The sequence below is a fragment of the Haematobia irritans genome, chromosome 2, assembly GCF_050003625.1.
Source record: "Haematobia irritans isolate KBUSLIRL chromosome 2, ASM5000362v1, whole genome shotgun sequence".
In the NCBI taxonomy this organism is placed as follows: domain Eukaryota; kingdom Metazoa; phylum Arthropoda; class Insecta; order Diptera; family Muscidae; genus Haematobia; species Haematobia irritans.
In genome coordinates, this window is record NC_134398.1 from 104,025,790 (window position 1) to 104,045,310 (window position 19,521).

At 37.5% G+C, this 19,521-nt stretch overlaps 1 protein-coding gene across 3 annotated transcripts in view; it reads left to right on the forward strand.

Annotated features, from left to right (window-relative positions):
* Window positions 1–19,521, forward strand: part of LOC142225936 (uncharacterized) — a 138,765-nt gene that overhangs the window by 62,830 nt on the left and 56,414 nt on the right. For 2 of the 3 annotated variants that reach the window (XM_075295785.1, XM_075295786.1), the window contains exons 2-6: window positions 7,167–7,285; window positions 7,355–7,499; window positions 7,745–10,112; window positions 16,167–16,285; window positions 16,355–16,499. In XM_075295785.1, coding sequence (XP_075151900.1) covers window positions 9,917–10,112; window positions 16,167–16,285; window positions 16,355–16,396 — 357 coding nt within the window. In that variant the 5' untranslated portion in view covers window positions 7,167–7,285; window positions 7,355–7,499; window positions 7,745–9,916 and the 3' untranslated portion in view covers window positions 16,397–16,499. The remainder of the gene's footprint in view (window positions 1–7,166; window positions 7,286–7,354; window positions 7,500–7,744; window positions 10,113–16,166; window positions 16,286–16,354; window positions 16,500–19,521) is intronic. The other variant, XR_012719522.1, reaches the window with a different exon arrangement.

Here is a 19,521-nt window from a genome sequence, read left to right on the forward strand (position 1 = left end):
ATGGGAGCTATATCTAAATCTGAACCGATTTCGATGATTTTTTGCACATATAGTTAGTGCTATAGAAGACTACATTTAGCTAAATTTGGGTAAGATCGGTTGATAAATAAGGGTTTTATGGTCAAATTTAGAAAAATCGGGCGGTACATATATATGGGAGCTATAGCTAAATCTGAACCGATTTCGATGATTTTTTGCACATATAGTAAGTGCTATAGAAGACTACATTTAGCTAAATTTGGGTAAGATCGGTTGATAAATAAGGGTTTTGTGGCCAAATTTGGGAAAATCGGGCGATACATATATATGGGAGTTATATCTAAATCTGAACCGATTTGGATGAAATTTTGCAGATTTGAAGGGCGATGGAAAAGATTACCTTTTGCCAAATTTGGTGACGATGCGTTTGCAAAAACGCACAACGTGACCCCATTTGTCGAAATCGGGCGATACATATATATGGGAGCTATATCTAAATTTGATCCGATTTCTTCCAAATTCAATAGCGTTCGTCCTTGTGCCCAAAAAACTCCCTGTACCAAATTTCATCAAAATCGGTTAATAATTGCGACCGGAATCCTGTGAACAACAAATACATGGACAGACGGACGGACGGACGGACACCAAGCGCTGGATCGACTCAGGAGGTGATTCTGAGTCGATCGGTATATATTTTATGGGGTCTAAAATCAATATTTCTGGTAGGAACCTTTTTTGGCCGATCAAACTTATTATACCCAAACCACTATGTGGTTTAGGGTATAAAAAGGGGATATCGACGAGACATTTATCAGGACTGTTATATTCCCCATACACAAGTAAGGATCACTGAGCGATGTTTCAGATTATAGAGGGATTTCTTTTATGAATTGCGTGGCAAAAATTTGAATATTGAATAAACGGCTATTCAACTGGTTAGAGGATGGCTTTAGAAAAAAATATTCCACAGCAGATAACTTGTACACTCTAGCATCTTTGGTAAATATAAGAATAGCTGAGAAGAAAAAAGTATACGCCTTCTTTGTGGACTTCAGAGCTGCTTTCGACTAGAGGTGTGCACGTGAGTAATAGTTTACTCACGCTCACGCACACTCACGACTGAAAAATCATACTCACGCACACTCACGCACGATATTTTTTGGTAGGTCTCACGCTCACGCACACTCACGAAAAGAAAATTTGTACTCACGCACACTCACGCACGAAAACGTCGTGACTCACGAATAATTTTATGATTAATTTACCTTACCGAAGTGTCTGAAAACATGAGCATTATTTAAATCGAGAGTGTTATTAAACTCTTAACATCCCAGGTGTCACTAAAATTGTAATTGAATATAACTCTTAAGCGTTTTATGTTGGTGAGCAGGAATATTTTCGTGAGTGTAATTCTTTACTCACGCACACTCACGAAGATATTATTTTCGTGACTCACACTCACGCACGACATTTTGGTTTGTTAATCACGCTCACGCACACTCACGCTGTTTGGGCGGGAGAGGAACTGTCCGACGGGAGAGGAACTGTCCGATTACTTCGAGACGAATTCAGGTGTTAAGCAATGTTGTCTTCTCTCACCATTGCTATTTGCACTATACATGAATGACATACATGAGGCATTACAAGGTGGCATTACAATAAGCGATATGAACATTAGGGTTTTGTTATATGCAGATGACATCGTGATCTTAGCAGAAGATAAAACAGAACTGCAAAGTATGATTCGTAACCTGGAAAAGTATTGCGATGATTGGAATCTGATGGTAAACAAAAGTATTAGTATTTAGAAGAGGAGGAATACTTTCAGAACATGAACATTGTACGTTTCGTTTTTGAAGCACATACAAAATAGAAATACGCAATCTAAAAGTGCTATAAAAACTAGCTGGAAAAACTTTATACAAAAAGACAACATTAGTTTGGTACAAAAGTGGAACCTTTATCAAGCTGTCTGTCGATCAATACAGTCCTATGCAGCACAAGTTTGGGGATATGGAAATTTCGCAGAGGTAGATAAACTACAACGTTATTTCCTGAAAAAAGTCTTGCCACTGCCAGAATCTACACCAAATTACGCCTTAGCTATCGAAACCGGTCCATTTGGACTATATTAACAAAACTCTATTTAAATATGGCGAAGATAGACTCCATTGTAGATTTACACACATAAACATACAGAAGGACGTGTTTTGGGTTAAGAATATAAATGGTCTTCTGGAAGAAATGGGGCTGCAACCAATAGAACCAAATGCGACACAGATACATTCAACTGTATCGCTAATAACCTGATAAGGTATTTAAATGAACGGTGTAGACAAAGCAACCTACAAAAAGCGCTACAAAGTAATACACGGATATACAGAGACCTCAATCATACAAAAGGATATCTATATCTCAACGGTCAATACAGCACGAGAGATATTACATGGATTCTGAAAGCTAGTTGCGACCTTATATATCTTAATGGTAATAGACGCACTATCACCGAACAAGATACCACACACTGCACGTTATGTAACCTAAGAACGACGGAAAATTTGCAGCACTTCATTGGAATATGTCCACTGCTGAGTACATATAGATTACGCTACCTTGGAAAAGTTCAATTATCAGACGACGAAATAATAGCGGTACTAAATGGTGGAGAAACTACAGATTGGAGAAAAATTATAGCCTATGTAAAAACTGCATTAAATTATAGGCAACTTATTATAAACGAATTCAGATGACCACACACTTCATTTCGAATATACTAAAACTATATCGTTCTACTTTACAATACAAATTGAAATAGTACAATTTAAGATCCGGCTGCCGACCAAGGTCATAGCCGTATAGTCTCTTCATTAATCGCATTATATATTTTTTCAAAACCTAGAATCTACAAACCATATGTTAAAAATAATTATATTACATTCAAATATCCAAATTCTTAAATACAAAATGTATATAAAATGTTGTATTAATAAAGAGATACACTACTACTACTACACATAACAAACCAGCTAACTTAATGTACTAAATTTTAATACGCGATAATTCACAATAGATTTTAATTCAGCAATTTTATATTTCAAAATATTAATTTGATTATGATTTTAAGAAAATTCATTAACAATAGTTCAGTTCATAATTCAAAGTTCATTTACAATAATTCAAAACATTTTTAAATATTCAAAATAGTTGACAAACGTGAAGTTTGTCCATGCCCCCGGCCTTGCACTTATGCAAAATTCGATTTGCAAAGCACGGTAGCAATGGACTTTTTAGCCTCGGCCAGAATGTGCTGGTTGCGCTTGGGACGTTGGATAGATCGTCTCTTCTTAATTATGTTGTTAGTGTGAGCATGTTGTGATGTGGACTGTCGTGGTTGTCTTCGTGTTGTAGTTGGTGGTTGCGGTATAGGGTTCTTCGTGAACTATCTGATGGGCCTTCTTGTGTGTTGGGTAGTTGTATTGTTTCGTCTTCCCGTGATTATGACTCGTCTCGTAGTGGTATTTTTTCCTGATGTTGTTTGGTGTGTCGTTGTGTTCCCGGCCGTCCTTTCCCTATGCGTGTAGTAGGCAGGCGCTGTTGCGGATGGCGTTCTCGCTATTTGTGGATGCTGATAGCCGCACTTCTGGCAGGTCGCTGGTGAACTGCACCGTTCCACGGTGTGGCTTTTTGCTAAACAGTTCATGCAGTAATTATACGTACGAACCGTCACCCTTCTTCTGTCGGCCACCGGCATCATTATGAAAATAGGGCAGTCGCGCAAAAGATGCCTCTCTTTGCATATGCTACAATCATAGACCTGGGGTGGGACATTTTCCGTTAGTGATCTGTAAATGGAAAGGACATTAATATGGGATGATGGGAAGGGTGATGTATGAAATGATTATATGAGAGGAAGGAAAGCGAAAAGGTAAGGTTTAAGAAGTTGATTCGGGGGAGGTTTGGTCTAAGAGCGGTAAGTAACATAATTTCACGATGGGACGAGTAATAATTACAGAAGCAACTTTGATATCAGCAACTCGAATATTATTGTCGGAACCGTGAACCGTGTTACCACCTAGCGCCAGTCGCTAGGTGGTAACAAATCGTCCATTAGACAACCAAATCGCCAATCCTCAAATTGGAACCAGAATTCTTCCATTTATATCGTTTGACGGTGCAGAGCTTTTAACTTCGTCCATCTATTGAGAAGAGGTAAGTTCTGAGATGGGGTTTCAGGGAAAGAAATAATTGATGATCCTTTAAAAAGGTACCCGGAGTAAGATCTGTCAAATCTGATGGATCTTCAGAAACGGCAGATATGCGACGTGAATTTAGGATTCCTTCAATCCTAGCGATAATTGTAACAAATTGTTCGAACGTGAATTTATGGGTACCAGCTATTCGTTTAAAATGATGTTTAAAACTTTTTACTGCCGATTCCCATGATCCGCCCATATGCGGGGCATGCGGTGGGATAAATTGCCACTCAAAGCCGTGTGTTGAGTATTTTTGGGATATGTCACTGGCGGTGGATTTAACAAAAGTAGTAAAATTCTTTTAGTAATTTTCTACTTGCACCAATGAAATTCCTTCCATTATCGGAAACCACCCTGTGGGGTAGCCTCCGCCTCCCGACGAATCGTGTAAATGCAGCCTCAAAGGCTAGAGACGATAATTCTGAACAGGGTTCTAAGTGGATAGCCTTTATGGTGAAACAAACGACACAGATACATTCAACTGTATCGCTAATAACCTGATAAGTTATTTAAATGAACGGTGTAGACAAAGCAACCTACAAAAAGCGCTACAAAGTAATACACGGATATACTCACGCTCACAAAAAATCGCTTCTGTAACATATACTCCCAAACATATTTTGCTTCAAGCATATACATTTTTGGGTATTGCCCAAACATTTATATGTTTGATCTCTTCCAATATATAATATGTTTGAAAGCATATTGGTCTAAACAATATATGGTTGGGTAGTCTAAGTTCAAAACATTTTGTATTTTTGCATCCAAATTCAATAATGTTGTCTTCCAAAAAACAATATGTTATTATGTGGACATATAATATGTTTGGAAGCATTTTGCACCCAAAACTATTATATGCTTAAAAAAATTCTCCCAAACAATATTGTGCTCAAAATTTTATTCATTTATTTATATATTTACAATCATAATGAATTATGAAAATAAACAGGTAATATAGGTGCTAACAACATAGGTTTTCGACCTGAATGCTCAAAATTTTGTTTCTGCCTAATTGTATATTCTCCCACATCTTTCTCACTTCCACGAGATTTTTTAGTTCTTAGCACCTTTTTCTGTAATACAAACATTGTAGAAGAAATTATTCAATTGTATGATTTTTTATTTTAATTTTACCTTTTGCCGGCCGGGGATTCGAACAGCGGACCACTCAGTTTGTAAGGATCAAAGAAGTAGCTGATCAATTGCCCAAGGACAAATAAAATGTTAATTTTTTAATAACAAGCAACAACCACCAACTTAATTCAATATCGCTCCCTGTTAAATAGCGCTCCAAGCTACTAAACACATATATGTTTATAGGCTATTTCTAAATTAATATATGTTTGCATCCAAGCATATTATATTTACAAACATTTTATGTCCCAAACATAATATGTTCTAACATATTAACATATATGTCCCAAACATGTTATGCTAGTTTATGAACATTATATGCTTGCACTCAAAAATATTGTGTTTAAAAATTTGTGTTCCAAACATATAATGTTTATAGCCAAACATATGAAGAACAGTCTTTTTCAACCGTGCAGAGACCTCAATCATACAAAAGGATATCTATATCTCAACGGTCAATACAGCACGAGAAATATTACATGGATTCTGAAAGCTAGTTGCGACCTTATATATCTTAATGGTAATAGACGCACTATCACCGAACAAGACACCACACACTGCACGTTATGTAACCTAAGATATGCGACGTGAATTTAGGATTCCTTCAATCCTAGCGATAATTGTAACAAATTGTTCGAACGTGAATTTATGGGTACCAGCTATTCGTTTAAAATGATGTTTAAAACTTTTTACTGCCGATTCCCATAATCCGCCCATATGCGGGGCATGCGGTGGGATAAATTGCCACTCATATGTCACTGGGATATGTCACTGGCGGTGGATTTAACAAAAGTAGTAAAATTCTTTTAGTAATTTTCTACTTGCACCAATGAAATTCTGTACTGTTCCGGTCCAAGACAAAAACTTCTAATATATATCAATTTGCGTGTTACCAATCCAAGTGTCTGGCATGATGGCGTTACGCTCGGCTAAACTCGCTGGATGGGTAGGTTCCTTTGGTGGTAACGACGAATGAACAGTACGAGAAAACAATATCTCATAAACATGCCAGGAAAATAGAATATTGTAAAAAAATACGGGCTGTCAAGGATTCTGATGTTGGATATAAACAAAAAAACAAGACGATGACGCTGATCTGGTATCCCACCGGGATATGAAACATCCCCGGCAGATGCTAAGCCGGTTCTATTACCCACCCATAGGAAATGAATTCCTCCATGGCAGTTCACATTTCTACTGCCCCATACCTACCTTTTTGTTTGCTATCACCCCCTAATCCGACCTCCTACTTCCTAATTTTGTCCATTAAAATTCAATATTTCTCATTCCAATACAATAGGTCACATAAAATTCTGTCTTTATTTCTTAACGTTAAAGTTAAACGAATGGATCGTATGGAAATATACAAAAATTCATAAAAAATTGTATCTCTATAAAATATATAGTAAAAATACTAATTACAAAAAAAATAGAAGTCTCATCTTGTTGACGTGTTCGAATTCGATATGATTATACAATTAAATGTAACAAGAAAAAAAAATGTTAAAATTTCTCAAAAGGCAGATATGACCACATTAATGTTTCCTTCACCCAAGATTAAAAACAAAACGTAGTTCTTCGGTATTGCGCCACTTTAGTATGTCCGTCCGAATGTAAAATGTTATCTGTTTTGTAAATGTATTTGTCTCTATTTCGATTATATTGGGGATATTTTTTTTATCTTCTTTTATTAAAGCTGTAATTCTAATAGGTTTTAGTTTCTTTTAAATGATTTTTTTTATTTTAATTTGTTTTTCTCTTCCTTTTTTTGTGTGTGTTTTTATTTTTTTTTTTTATTAGGGGCAACATTGAACTACCAAATTGGGCTAAAGATTGCCATTTTGAGATTCCCTAAGCCTAGGTTGTACACAGACCCTACTCAAGAAATGCAACTGTCTTCAATTTCAGTTGATTGTAATGTAAATATAAAATATTCAATGTTTTCCCTATTAGTGTATTAACGAACGATTTCTTCTCTTTCTTTCAAGATACCCTCAATATTGGCAAAGTCACGTGTGGAGTTCAGATAAGGTAAGAGTCTATCAGTCAGTGCGTTCGTCTGTCTTGTGGTCCGGAATACCTGGTGGCCAAGTGGTTTGGTTGGTTCGCTTGGATATTGCTGGGATGAATGTGGTGAGTAGCCAGAATGTCTTCAATTAAGGGGGCTGGTTGTAAATGATGGACGATGGTGAAATACCGCCAATGCGGATATAACTTCCCCACGTGAAAGCCGAGAGCCAATGGTTTTCAATCCGCTGTAATCCCAATAGGCTTTTGTCTTTATAGTGGATGTCTTCCCAACAGAAGAACCAAAAAAATGATTCCTTCTTATTGGCAGTATTATTTCTTTTTCTCCTCTCAATTTTCTCTTTGCGCAGATTTTATATGGACCCAATAAACAAGTTTTGAAAACTTTCGATCGATAACCTCCTTCTCGCTCGTAGGTCGAAAAAAGGAAAAGACCAAACTTTTTGTCCACTTTTCTGTCATCCCCCCATGGGCCGCCATTTCCCCGTACATCTGTCAGGATGACAGCAAAGATGTCACGTACCTCCTATAGTTTGAGAAATATTGCCATAAATAAATTTCATCCATCCCCACTCCTCATTGACCACTAGATGGCGCTGGGTATAGCCGCACGCGACAAACCTAACCATCCTTTGAAGACCACTGTAAAAGGATGGGAAGGAAAATTCGTGACATACACACTTGATCATGAAGCAGGCACGTAAAATCCTGATAGGGGAGACTATGTTCCCGGGCGGTCCTTCAGTAAGTGAACCTAAAGTGGCCTTTGTGGAATGCTACAAGATATGCAATTTCGGAACCCTAAACCTCAAACTAGGCCCGTAGGGGGAATACATAGAATAGATTTACAATATCGTACGAAGCTGTCTGTATCACGTTCCTTCCACAACAAGGAGCATTCTCAAGGTATACATCCGGTAGAAAATGGTCCAAAGGAGAAACATATCTCCTGCATATAGCACCGGAGCATTTTCCCCCGTAACCAGTTACAGCCAACTCAGTAAAATGTGGTAATCCAGGCACATCGCCCCAGGCACACCTAATCACACTACCCTACGAATACCACAAAATTAGGCATCACCTAGACTAAAAAGGTTAGCGAATACCTATTACCAGGTACAATAGACTACCGAATATCACTATTTACCGACGCTCCAATGAAGAACATCATCACTATCGGCAAAAAAAACATCGATCATCAGACGCAAAAAATTTATTCCGGTTCGACATAATAATCACATAAAAACCACAGGTGCCGTCGTAGCCATACCCCCGGAAGGATTCTGGGTGTACCATGACAATAAAAAGCCGTATCGGTAATCGTGTTCAATATACACCAAGGCCCAAGATAACCCGCGAATACAAATTAATGAATTAGTATTAATAATTAAATACACTCAAATAAAATCTAGTGGAAAAGGATATATTTTTTGTTTTTGGACTCTTGTGCAAAAGTGCTAGTGAAAATCTGGAAAAAGAATGAGTGTGAGTGTAAAATAGTTATATAACGCAAATCCTAAAAAAGCATACCATATTGCATGGAGTAACGGAAATCAAACGAATTAACGAAGAATCCGCGTCTCCGCATTCAAATTTGTTAACGAAGAATGCAATGAAAATGAGAAATATGATGCAAAGAAAAGAAAAACAAAACAAGGGTGAAAAGTGTAAACACGACTCGGACGGCCAACGGTTAAAAAGAATGCGACAATGTACGTGATGGTATGAAACTTCCCTATACTATGAAAATATGTAAATGGAATGATTTACTGCAAAAAAAAAATTCTCTGTAAAAAAAAATAAAAAGATTAAAGCATGGGTTTCCCGTTTCCAATAAGGCCCCATGAAGAATGAGATCGTTGCTATTTTGCCCCACATAAGTGACATAGAAAAAAATGAATAAAAACAAAGGGCGCTATTGTGAATGATATTGTAAGGTGAATGAACTCGTCGAAGTGTACTGATGCATAGACTATAGACTTTAGATAGATGAGCCATGAGTGTCAAACTATTTTTGACAGTTCCGAAGATTAAGAATAAACGAGAAAAATAAGAGCACGCTTACAATCTCTTTCGTTTTCCTTTTTGTAGTTTGCCAATTTTACACAAAATTAGAACGTGTTTGATGCAACAGAGGATTTATAAATAAATTAATATATTAAAAGTTCATATTTGAACAAAAAATTGTGACCAAAACCGCGAAAATACGAAATTTAATTTTGAGCAGCATTGCTCTTTACGATCAACACAAAAGCAAATGCACGAAAATTAATGTTTGGGACTGACTCTTTACGAAAAAATCAAAACGAAATGTCAGAAAACTAATTTTTGGAACTGACACATTGTTTTTAAAGAGAATAGTGGATCATCTATCTAAAGTCTATAGTCTATGTACTGATGTGTCACTATTCTCTCTTTTTTTGTTATGGGTGAAATGCAAAATGGTCCAATGTACAAATAAAAGTGTGTCTAAAGAATTCATTTGATTCCGTCACCAAAATATTTGGGTGATATGAAAAGCAATGAAATATATTCCCACACTCTGTGTCGTAGTGATAAACATAAAAAATCTAAGAAAGAGATATAAACCCAGCTCCAAGGCATGTGCCGAACCAGAATCCACGCAAATCGAAAGTGTCTCCAGTTCTTCGATTGAACGTAAAGTGTCAAACAAAGACCTACGATCTCATGTTGCACACGACCCCATGGTCAAAGTCGGTAAGTGAAGCCTGAGAACATGATTAAAGAGAAATTTATATATATGGCCTCTAATCTCCAACCAGAAATCAATGAAATAACAAAAATGTTCAGCAAACATCACCGGTCCCTGTCGATATTGCCATATATACACACAAAAAAAATTTCACGAAAATTTTTCCAATTAAAATTTTAATTGAGTTTTAAAAAATATTCAATTAAAAATTTAATTGATTCAACATTTTTTTTTAATTAAAACAAAAATCAATCACAAAAATAGTAGCATCAATTAATTTTTTAATTGGATTAATTAACTTTTTAATTGACCTTCAATTAATTTTTTAATTGATACTATCACTTCTGTGATTGAAGACATTTCAATTAAAAATTAATTGGATCAATTAATTTCGTGATTGAACCAGAAAATTTTTCTTTGTGTGTATACTCCCTCAACTAAGAGTCAATAATCTCTCATAGAATTAGGTTCTGGTATGAGATTTCCTAGTATTCTATAGAAGTAAATTCTCGACAATATAGAAGTAAGATCCTGAGAATTTACTGTATAGAAATGAAATTCTGAAAATATTTACTACAGAAATAAAATCCTAAAAATATTTCCTATAGAAATAAAATACTGCAATACTTCCTACAGAAATAAAATTTCTAATCTATTTCCCATAGTAATGAAATTTTAAGAATATTTCCTATAGGCAGACAACTCGGAGAATATCTTCTATAGTAATGCAGTTCCGCCAAATGAGATCCCTTCAATCATTTGTTTTCTTTTAAAATCTCATAAAAAGTTAAGCATATTATTTCTGGCCCGAGTATCAACAGCGCATGACTACCAACTTATTGTTTCAAATCTTTAGCATGATAAACCCCCAATGGTTTGCCCTTCAGATCTTCAACTTCATATAAGCAGTTTCCCACAGGTTTTACTATGCGGCATTTAAAGAACTTTTTGCTAAGTTTGGCATTAAAATTGTTCTTGAAATCACTTTGCTGGAAACTTCTACGATACACTTCTTGGCCAGGTATAAATTTTACGTTTCGGCTACGTGTATTGTATGACTTCTCATTTCTGATATATGCCTGGTGCAGGTTATCTCTAATTTTGTTTCGAATCAGATCTAGATGAATGGACTTAGGCAAAATATTGCATTCGGGATCCTCCAACATTCTTAGTCTCCGTGCAAGATTGTATATACTTCCATGGCTCACCATGTTCATTCCGAACAGAGCGAAATACGGTGTAACTCCAATCGAAGAATGAACGGAGGAGCGCAACGAACATTCAATCTCGGATAAGTGTTTATCCCACTCAGTGTGATCTTCACCCAAATAGGTTCTAATTGCCGCCAGAATAGTTTGGTTTACCCTTTCGGAGGCGTTTGCCTGAGGGGCATGGATTGCCGTCCGCACATGTTTGATGCCAAAGTTCCTTAGAACATCAGCGAATTCTTTGCTCACGAATTGTTGTCCATTATCCGAGACAACTGTTTCTGGCGTCCCAAATTTATGAAATACTTCGGTAATGAGAAACTTCACAACATTTTTCGTATTCGCTTTTGCCATAGCCTTCAGAAGCACATATTTAGTTAAATGATCAAGCACTATAAATATGTATGCATTCCCAGATTTCGACCTTGGGTAAGGACCCACAAAATCTACGAATAAACGCTGAAATGGTCGTTCCGCTATAGTTTCGTTCCCCATAGGTGGTCGAAGGGTGGTATTAGAAGACTTCGCCTCCTTACACACTTGACAGTTGAGCACAAACTCTCTCACTTGTGCATTCATGTTTGGCCAATAAAAATATTTTTTTATCCTTCTAAGCGTCTTATGAAATCCACCATGTGCTACCTTAGATGGACAATGGACTTTCCCTACTATTTCTGATGTTAACTCAGCTGGTACCCACAACTTCCATGCCAAATCCTCTCCCAGTGGTGTTCCATCATAGTGTAATGTTCTTTTATATACAAAACCGTCCAGTACTTTTATATCAGGTACTCTGGCCTCATTCCCACGGATTTGTTCCTTTAATGACTCATATTCTTCAGATTTAAACGCCTCCGAACTGAGGTCCACTAAGCTAGTCCAATCGGCCGAGATCTCCTCCATATAATACCGGGACAGTACGTCTGGCACGACGTTATCTTTTCCGCGTCTATGCTCAATGGTAAAGGAAAAAGATTGTAAATGCAGGCTCCATCTAGCCAGCCGTCCGCTGAGACATCAGCCACTTCAGACTGCTATGGTCAGTAATCACGGTAAAGGGCATCAGTTCTATATACGGTCGGAACTTCTTGATTGCCAAAACAACAGCTAAACATTCCCGCTCTGTTACGGAATAATTCCTTTGTGCTGAGGTTAACTTATGAGAGAAGTAAGCAATCGGGTGCTCCCCTTCCTCGTCATCCTTTTGAAACAGGACCGCACCTACTCCAATATCGGACGCATCGCACTGTACAAAGAAATCTCTAGCAAAATTAGGATGAGTAAGCACTGGACTTGTTACCAATGCTTGCTTGAGTCTGTCAAAAGCAACTTTAACCGCGTCACTAAAGTGAAAACCGCTGCCATTCTTGAGTGTCTCGAAAATTGGTGCTGCTATGGTGGCATAATTGGGGATAAATCTTCTGTACCAACCTGTAGCACCTGTGAAACTCCTGACTTGCTTCGCTGTTTTAGGATATTGATACCTGGTTATCGTTTCTATCCTTGCCGGGTCCGGTTTGAGCCTCCCTCCACCAACAATGTAACCAAGATATCTAAGTTCCTTGAAGCAGAACTTCGATTTGGCTACATTTATAGTTAGGCCTGCTTCCGTTAACAAATCCTATCCAATTCAGCATACATTAACTTCTGAACCGCCGGGGAAAAGGATAGTGTCTACTTTTTACTGGCGCTGCATCTCGTGTATCGATTGTGTGCACTTCAGACTTAGTTCGGCCTAACCCCTTCCTAGAGTAGCACGGGAACTTCCCTTTAACAAAATCCAAGCGCTTCTGCTGGTACTCTGATAGAGCGTGCATAGTTTTGTCATCCCTAGAGCCACCATCAACCTCATCGCAGAGACTAGCTGAGTTGGTGGAGAGGCTTTCGACATTAAGCAACTGAAACAATTTCATGAAATCAACACCTAAGAACAGCTCGCGGCCCAAACTTGGTACCAAATAAAAGGTTACTGGATTGGATTTCCCATTGAAGGTTATCGTCGCCCGTACTCTACCGGTAATCCTATGTGGACTATTGTCTGCCGTCTTGATAAAAGAAAAGAAATCTTGTATCTCCAAGCCCGCTCTTCTAACAAATTCCAGACAATTCTTACCTAAACATGAAACGGTAGCGCCACTGTCCAACAGACCTTCTATTTCTTCGCCATTAACTTTGATTTTGGTATAGAATCGAGCATCTTCTCCCACGTACAGGGACGCCGCCGCAATTTCTTGGCGAATCTTTTTACGTTGCCGAAAACGCTCTCTGGCTCTTTTTATTTTCTTGGAAACTCCGAAGATACGTTCCCTTGTTTCTGCATACTCTTTCATTCTCACATGTAAGGGCTTAAGCTCTCTAAGCTTCGGTTGTATGGTAGTCGAAGGTTGGTTGTTGAGTGCTAAAGGCAGGTGGTGGTAGGGCTATATCTACTGGTCCATTCATCTTTGATGCCTGCGATACATGTGCGACTATTCAAGATCTCCTGATGCATCTTCTTCACTTCCTCTACGCTACGCATAAGTTGAGCTTGAGCCAATCCCAAGCTTGCTATCAATTGTTCCAAATTGCCGTGAGAATCTACCTCGTTTGTTGCCCTTCGGCTTTGTTCCTCCCTGTAATCACGCCTTATATTCTGAGCCGTAATGCTAGCAAAATCCGGAGAAACGATAGTGTTATTCAAGTCACAGGAGCTGAGCGAAATATCACAGGGTACTGCCGGTGCTAGTGACGACATAGTCTCAGTAGCTGTCACCACGGCAGTAACAGCTGCTGCAGCCGTAGTCACTATTGCAACATTCCCATTGACGGGAATTCCTTCATCCGCAGCGGATGTTGCTATTCCCTCGACGTCATTCATATTGGATTGTAGCCTACTTCCGCTTCTTGTCAATACCATACCATCAAAATTAGCCTAGCCTAGGAGTGTTCGGTGTTCTCAACTTACTGATTCCTAGTTACTCCCTAATCGAAAAAAACACAACCCAAAAATAAAAATCAGTACCTGAAAAAAAGGTAAATTTTGCGAGAAATGTAGGTAACACGTCACTTCTCCAAATACTACAAAATATATGATTGTAATAAAAATTCAAAGAAAAAAAATGTGCCACAAAGGTACTAAATGTCTCAAAATATGATGTCAGTCAGGTCGGATCGAGGTTATAGATGATAGCAAACGAAAAGTTAAGATAAGTAATCCTGTCAAACCATACTTTGATGCATGACATAAACAACCTTTCAAGTCCCACAAATACCAGATCAGATATATACGTTTCCTTTTCCACCGCAAAGAAGGCTAAGTCCATAGCCAAGAGGCTAATAGAGCGTCGCAGCACAGATTCTGCTTCTTACCCCTATGATCCCCATGCCTATGATTCACTTCTTCACAGATGAACCAACTCAATCTAACTATGTAATATTACAGTTGCTAATCCCTTCGGTAGTAGCAATTAAACTCACTATCCATACCCATGATATCTAAGACTTACCACCGCGGAGATTAAACCTTGTCGAAAACAGTCAGTTTCTTATCGTATATCCCCTACAAACTGCCTCTCAATACCTAACCTCTGTCCTAGCGATTGGGCCAAATTCGTAAAAGATAACGATATCTTCACTGCCAACTAATTCTATTGACTCTACTCTACATTTACCGTAGTCAAACAATCCCTGGCTCCTATTGCAAAACTATAAGTCCATGTGAAAGCCGACACACTTGTGCCAACAAGCGCCAAAAATTGTCCAGCCGCTACTGTATTTACCCCCCCAATAAGTGAACACGGTGAGAACTTCCCAATTCCCTTTCCCACCGGACCTACTCTATTGCCAGGGATAAAATATGTTACTATGGGTGTGACAACCAAAATCCCTTCCAGGCCCCACGTTGGGCGCCATTCTGTACTGTTCCGGTCCAAGACAAAAACTTCTAATATATATATCAATTTGCGTGTTACCAATCCAAGTGTCTGGCATGATGGCGTTACTCTCGGCTAAACTCGTCGGATGGGTAGGTTCCTTTGGTGGTAACGACGAATGAACAGTACGAGAAAACAATATCTCATAAACATGCCAGGAAAATAGAATATTGTAAAAAAATACGAGCTGTCAAGGATTCTGATGTTGGATATAAACAAAAAAAACAAGACGATAACGCTGATCTGGTATCCCACCGGGACATGAAACATCCCCGGCAGATGCTAAGCCGGTTCTATTACCCACCCATAGGAAATGAATTCCTCCATGGCAGTTCACATTTCTACTGCCCCATACCTACCTTTTTGTTTGCTATCACCCCCTAATCCGACCTCCTACTTCCTAATTTTGTCCATTAAAATTCAATATTTCTCATTCCAATACAATAGGTCACAGAAAATTCTGGCTTTATTTCTTAACGTTAAAGTTAAACGAATGGATCGTATGGAAATATACAAAAATTCATAAAAAAATTGTATCTCTATAAAATATATAGTAAAAATACTAATTACAAAAAAAATAGAAGTCTCATCTTGTTGACGTGTTCGAATTCGATATGATTATACAATTAAATGTAACAAGAAAAAAATGTTAAAATTTCTCAAAAGGCAGATATGACCACATTAATGTTTCCTTCGCCCAAGATTAAAGACAAAACGTAGTTCTTCGGTATTGCGCCACTTTAGTATGTCCGTCCGAATGTAAAATGTTATCTGTTTTGTAAATGTATTTGTCTCTATTTCGATTATATTGGGGATATTTTTTTGTCTTCTTTTATTAAAGCTGTAATTCTAATAGGTTTTAGTTTCTTTTAAATGATTTTTTTTTTTTAATTTGTTTTTCTCTTCCTTTTTTTGTGTGTGTTTTTATTTTTTTTATTAGGGGCAACATTGAACTACCAAATTGGGCTAAAGATTGCCATTTTGAGATTCCCTAAGCCTAGGTTGTGCACAGACCCTACTCAAGAAATGCAACTGTCTTCAATTTCAGTTGATTGTAATGTAAATATAAAATATTCAATGTTTTCCCTATTAGTGTATTAACGAACGATTTCTTCTCTTTCTTTCAAGATACCCTCAATATTGGCAAAGTCACGTGTGGAGTTCAGATAAGGTAAGAGTCTATCAGTCAGTGCGTTCGTCTGTCTTGTGGTCCGGAATACCTGGTGGCCAAGTGGTTTGGTTGGTTCGCTTGGATATTGCTGGGATGTATGTGGTGAGTAGCCAGAATGTCTTCAATTAAGGGGGCTGGTTGTAAATGATGGACGATGGTGAAATACCGCCAATGCGGATATAACTTCCCCACGTGAAAGCCGAGAGCCAATGGTTTTCAATCCGCTGTAATCCCAATAGGCTTTTGTCTTTATAGTGGATGTCTTCCCAACAGAAGAACCAAAAAAAAAAAACGATTCCTTCTTATTGGCAGTATTATTTTTTTCTCCTCTCAATTTTCTCTTTGCGCGGATTTTATATGGACCCAATAAACAAGTTTTGAAAACTTTCGATCGATAGAGGTTATCGCTCGTAGGTCGAAAAAAGGAAAAGACCAAACTTTTTGTCCACTTTTCTGTCATCCCCCCATGGGCCGCCATTTCCCCGTACATCTGTCAGGATGACAGCAAAGATGTCACGTACCTCCTATAGTTTGAGAAATATTGCCATAAATAAATTTCATCCATCCTCACTCCTCATTGACCACTAGATGGCGCTGGGTATAGCCGCACGCGACAATTCCTTCCATTATCGGAAACCACCCTGTGGGGTAGCCTCCGCCTCCCGACGAATCGTGTAAATGCAGCCTCAAAGGCTAGAGACGATAATTCTGAACAGGGTTCTAAGTGGATAGCCTTTATGGTGAAACAAACGAAAATTGAAACGTAACTTTTTATTATCGGAGCTCTTTTTAACGTGGAACTTTTCAACTCAAACGGCCCATCGAAATCGACGCCTGTGATATTAAAAGGAGGGGATTGTTCACATCGTACAGATGGAAGGGGAGCCATTATCTGACTACAAGACTTTTGTTTAAATATAACAAACGTTCGGCATTTATGAATTATATCCTTCACTCCCGGTTTTAAACGGGATATATAAAATTCAGTCTGTACCATACTGCACATAAGTGTACAATCGGCATGAGCTAATAATTGATGCAAATTCAATAAATATAAGTGACTGAAACGCGAATTCCACGAAAGGATAATAGGAAATCGCTCGTTGTACGGCAGAGACGAATCGGCGAGTCTTCCATTAACTCGCATTATATTTTCATGAGAAAGAAATGGATTCAAACATTTTGATTGGCTTTTATCATTAATTGGATTCGATGCAAGAAGATTAGAATATTCATCAGGGTAACACTTCTTTTGCGATAATTTAATTAAACGTGATTTAACAAATGTAACTTCTTTATGTGTAAGAAATGGATTCGAAATGTTTATTGTCGATCTCCGTCGACTCAGGCAATTGTTATAAAAACGAAACATATAGGATATAACACGCAATGCGCGATTGTAAGATGAAAATCTTAGTAAAATATCAGTATCCTCTAGCAGCCTCAAAGGCTAGAAACGATAATTCTGAACAGGGTTCTAAGTGGATAACCTTTGTGGTGAAACAAACGAAAATTGAAACGTAGCTTTTTATTATCGGAGCTCTTTTTAACGTGGAACTTTGCAACTCAAAAGGCCCATCGAAATCGACGCCTGTGATATTAAAAGTAGGGAATAGTTCATATCGTACAGATGGAAGGGGAGCCATTATCTGACTACAAGACTTTTGTTTAAATATAACACACGTTCGGAATTTATGAATTATATCCTTCACTCCTGGTTTTAAACGGGATATATAAAATTCAGTCTGTACCATACTGCACATAAGTGTACAATCGGCATGAGCTAATAATTGATGCAAATTCAATAAATATATGTGACTGAAACGCGAATTCCACGAAAGGATAATAGGAAATCGCTCGTTGTACGGCAGAGACGAATCGGCGAGTCTTCCAATAACTCGCATTATATTTTCATGAGAAAGAAATGGATTCAAACATTTTAATTGGCTTTTATCATTAATTGGTTTCGATGCAATAAGATTAGATATTCATAAGGGTAACACTTCTTTTGCGATAATGTAATTAAACGTGATTTAACAAATGTAACTTCTTTATGTGTAAGAAATGGATTCGAAATGTTTATTGTCGATCTCCGTCGACTCAGGCAATTGTTATAAAAACGAAACATGTAGGATATAACACGCAATGCGCGATTGTAAGATGAAAATCTTAGTAAAATATCAGTATCCTTAGTTGTCCCATGATACACCAATAGAAAAATTATTCCATACGTGCTCAAATCGATACCGTACGTTATTGATAGTTCGCCAACCCCGTATGGTACAATATCGATACCGAACGGTACAAGCGGTACGCAAAGCATGAAAGTACCATATGGTTTTATGAAATTACCAATACGGTATTGAAAATAATACCTAAGCGGTATTAATATTTATAACATAAAGGTATTGATGTATAAACAGTGTGATATTACCAAATAATACCAAGACGGTATTGGGTTTAATACAAACCCCGAATTTATTAATATGTTAGTTTAATAAAACACACGCAATAAAGAAATGTTTTTAAATGAATTTAATATATAAAATACATACATATACCTCATTTTTTCAACTTATAATTTTCTAAAAGTCATTCTCAAGTTATTCTCTAAATTCTTTGACCCATCGCAGGTATTTCATGCCTCAAGTTGTTTGCTGTGAGATTTGGAAAGCTTTTGTATGTCTCTTACACATCTAATGAGAGAAAACGGCCGAATTAAAAAAAAAAAAATAATGCTAAAACATATTAGACTTACCAATACTTCACAAATTTAGTTTTTTGGTCGTCACGTTTTCCAAGAAATATGTAATTTACTCGCCTACTTACTTTATGTGAAGAAAATAAACTACCAAGGCGACCAATTAGTTTTTAGCAACGGCGACATAACACATGTTATGGGGATGTGATACCATAATAATACCGGATGTAAATGGTTTGATATAATGTGGTATCGAAATTGAAAGGTAACGTGAACTAAACTATTAATACCAAACGATAATGGCCACGTACCGCCTTTTTTCTACCAGTGTATGTTTGCACATTTACACGCTTTCCCAATTCTGGAACAACCAATGGATCTTGAGGTCGGCAGCCTCTAGTACCGAGATCTGCTGGATTATCA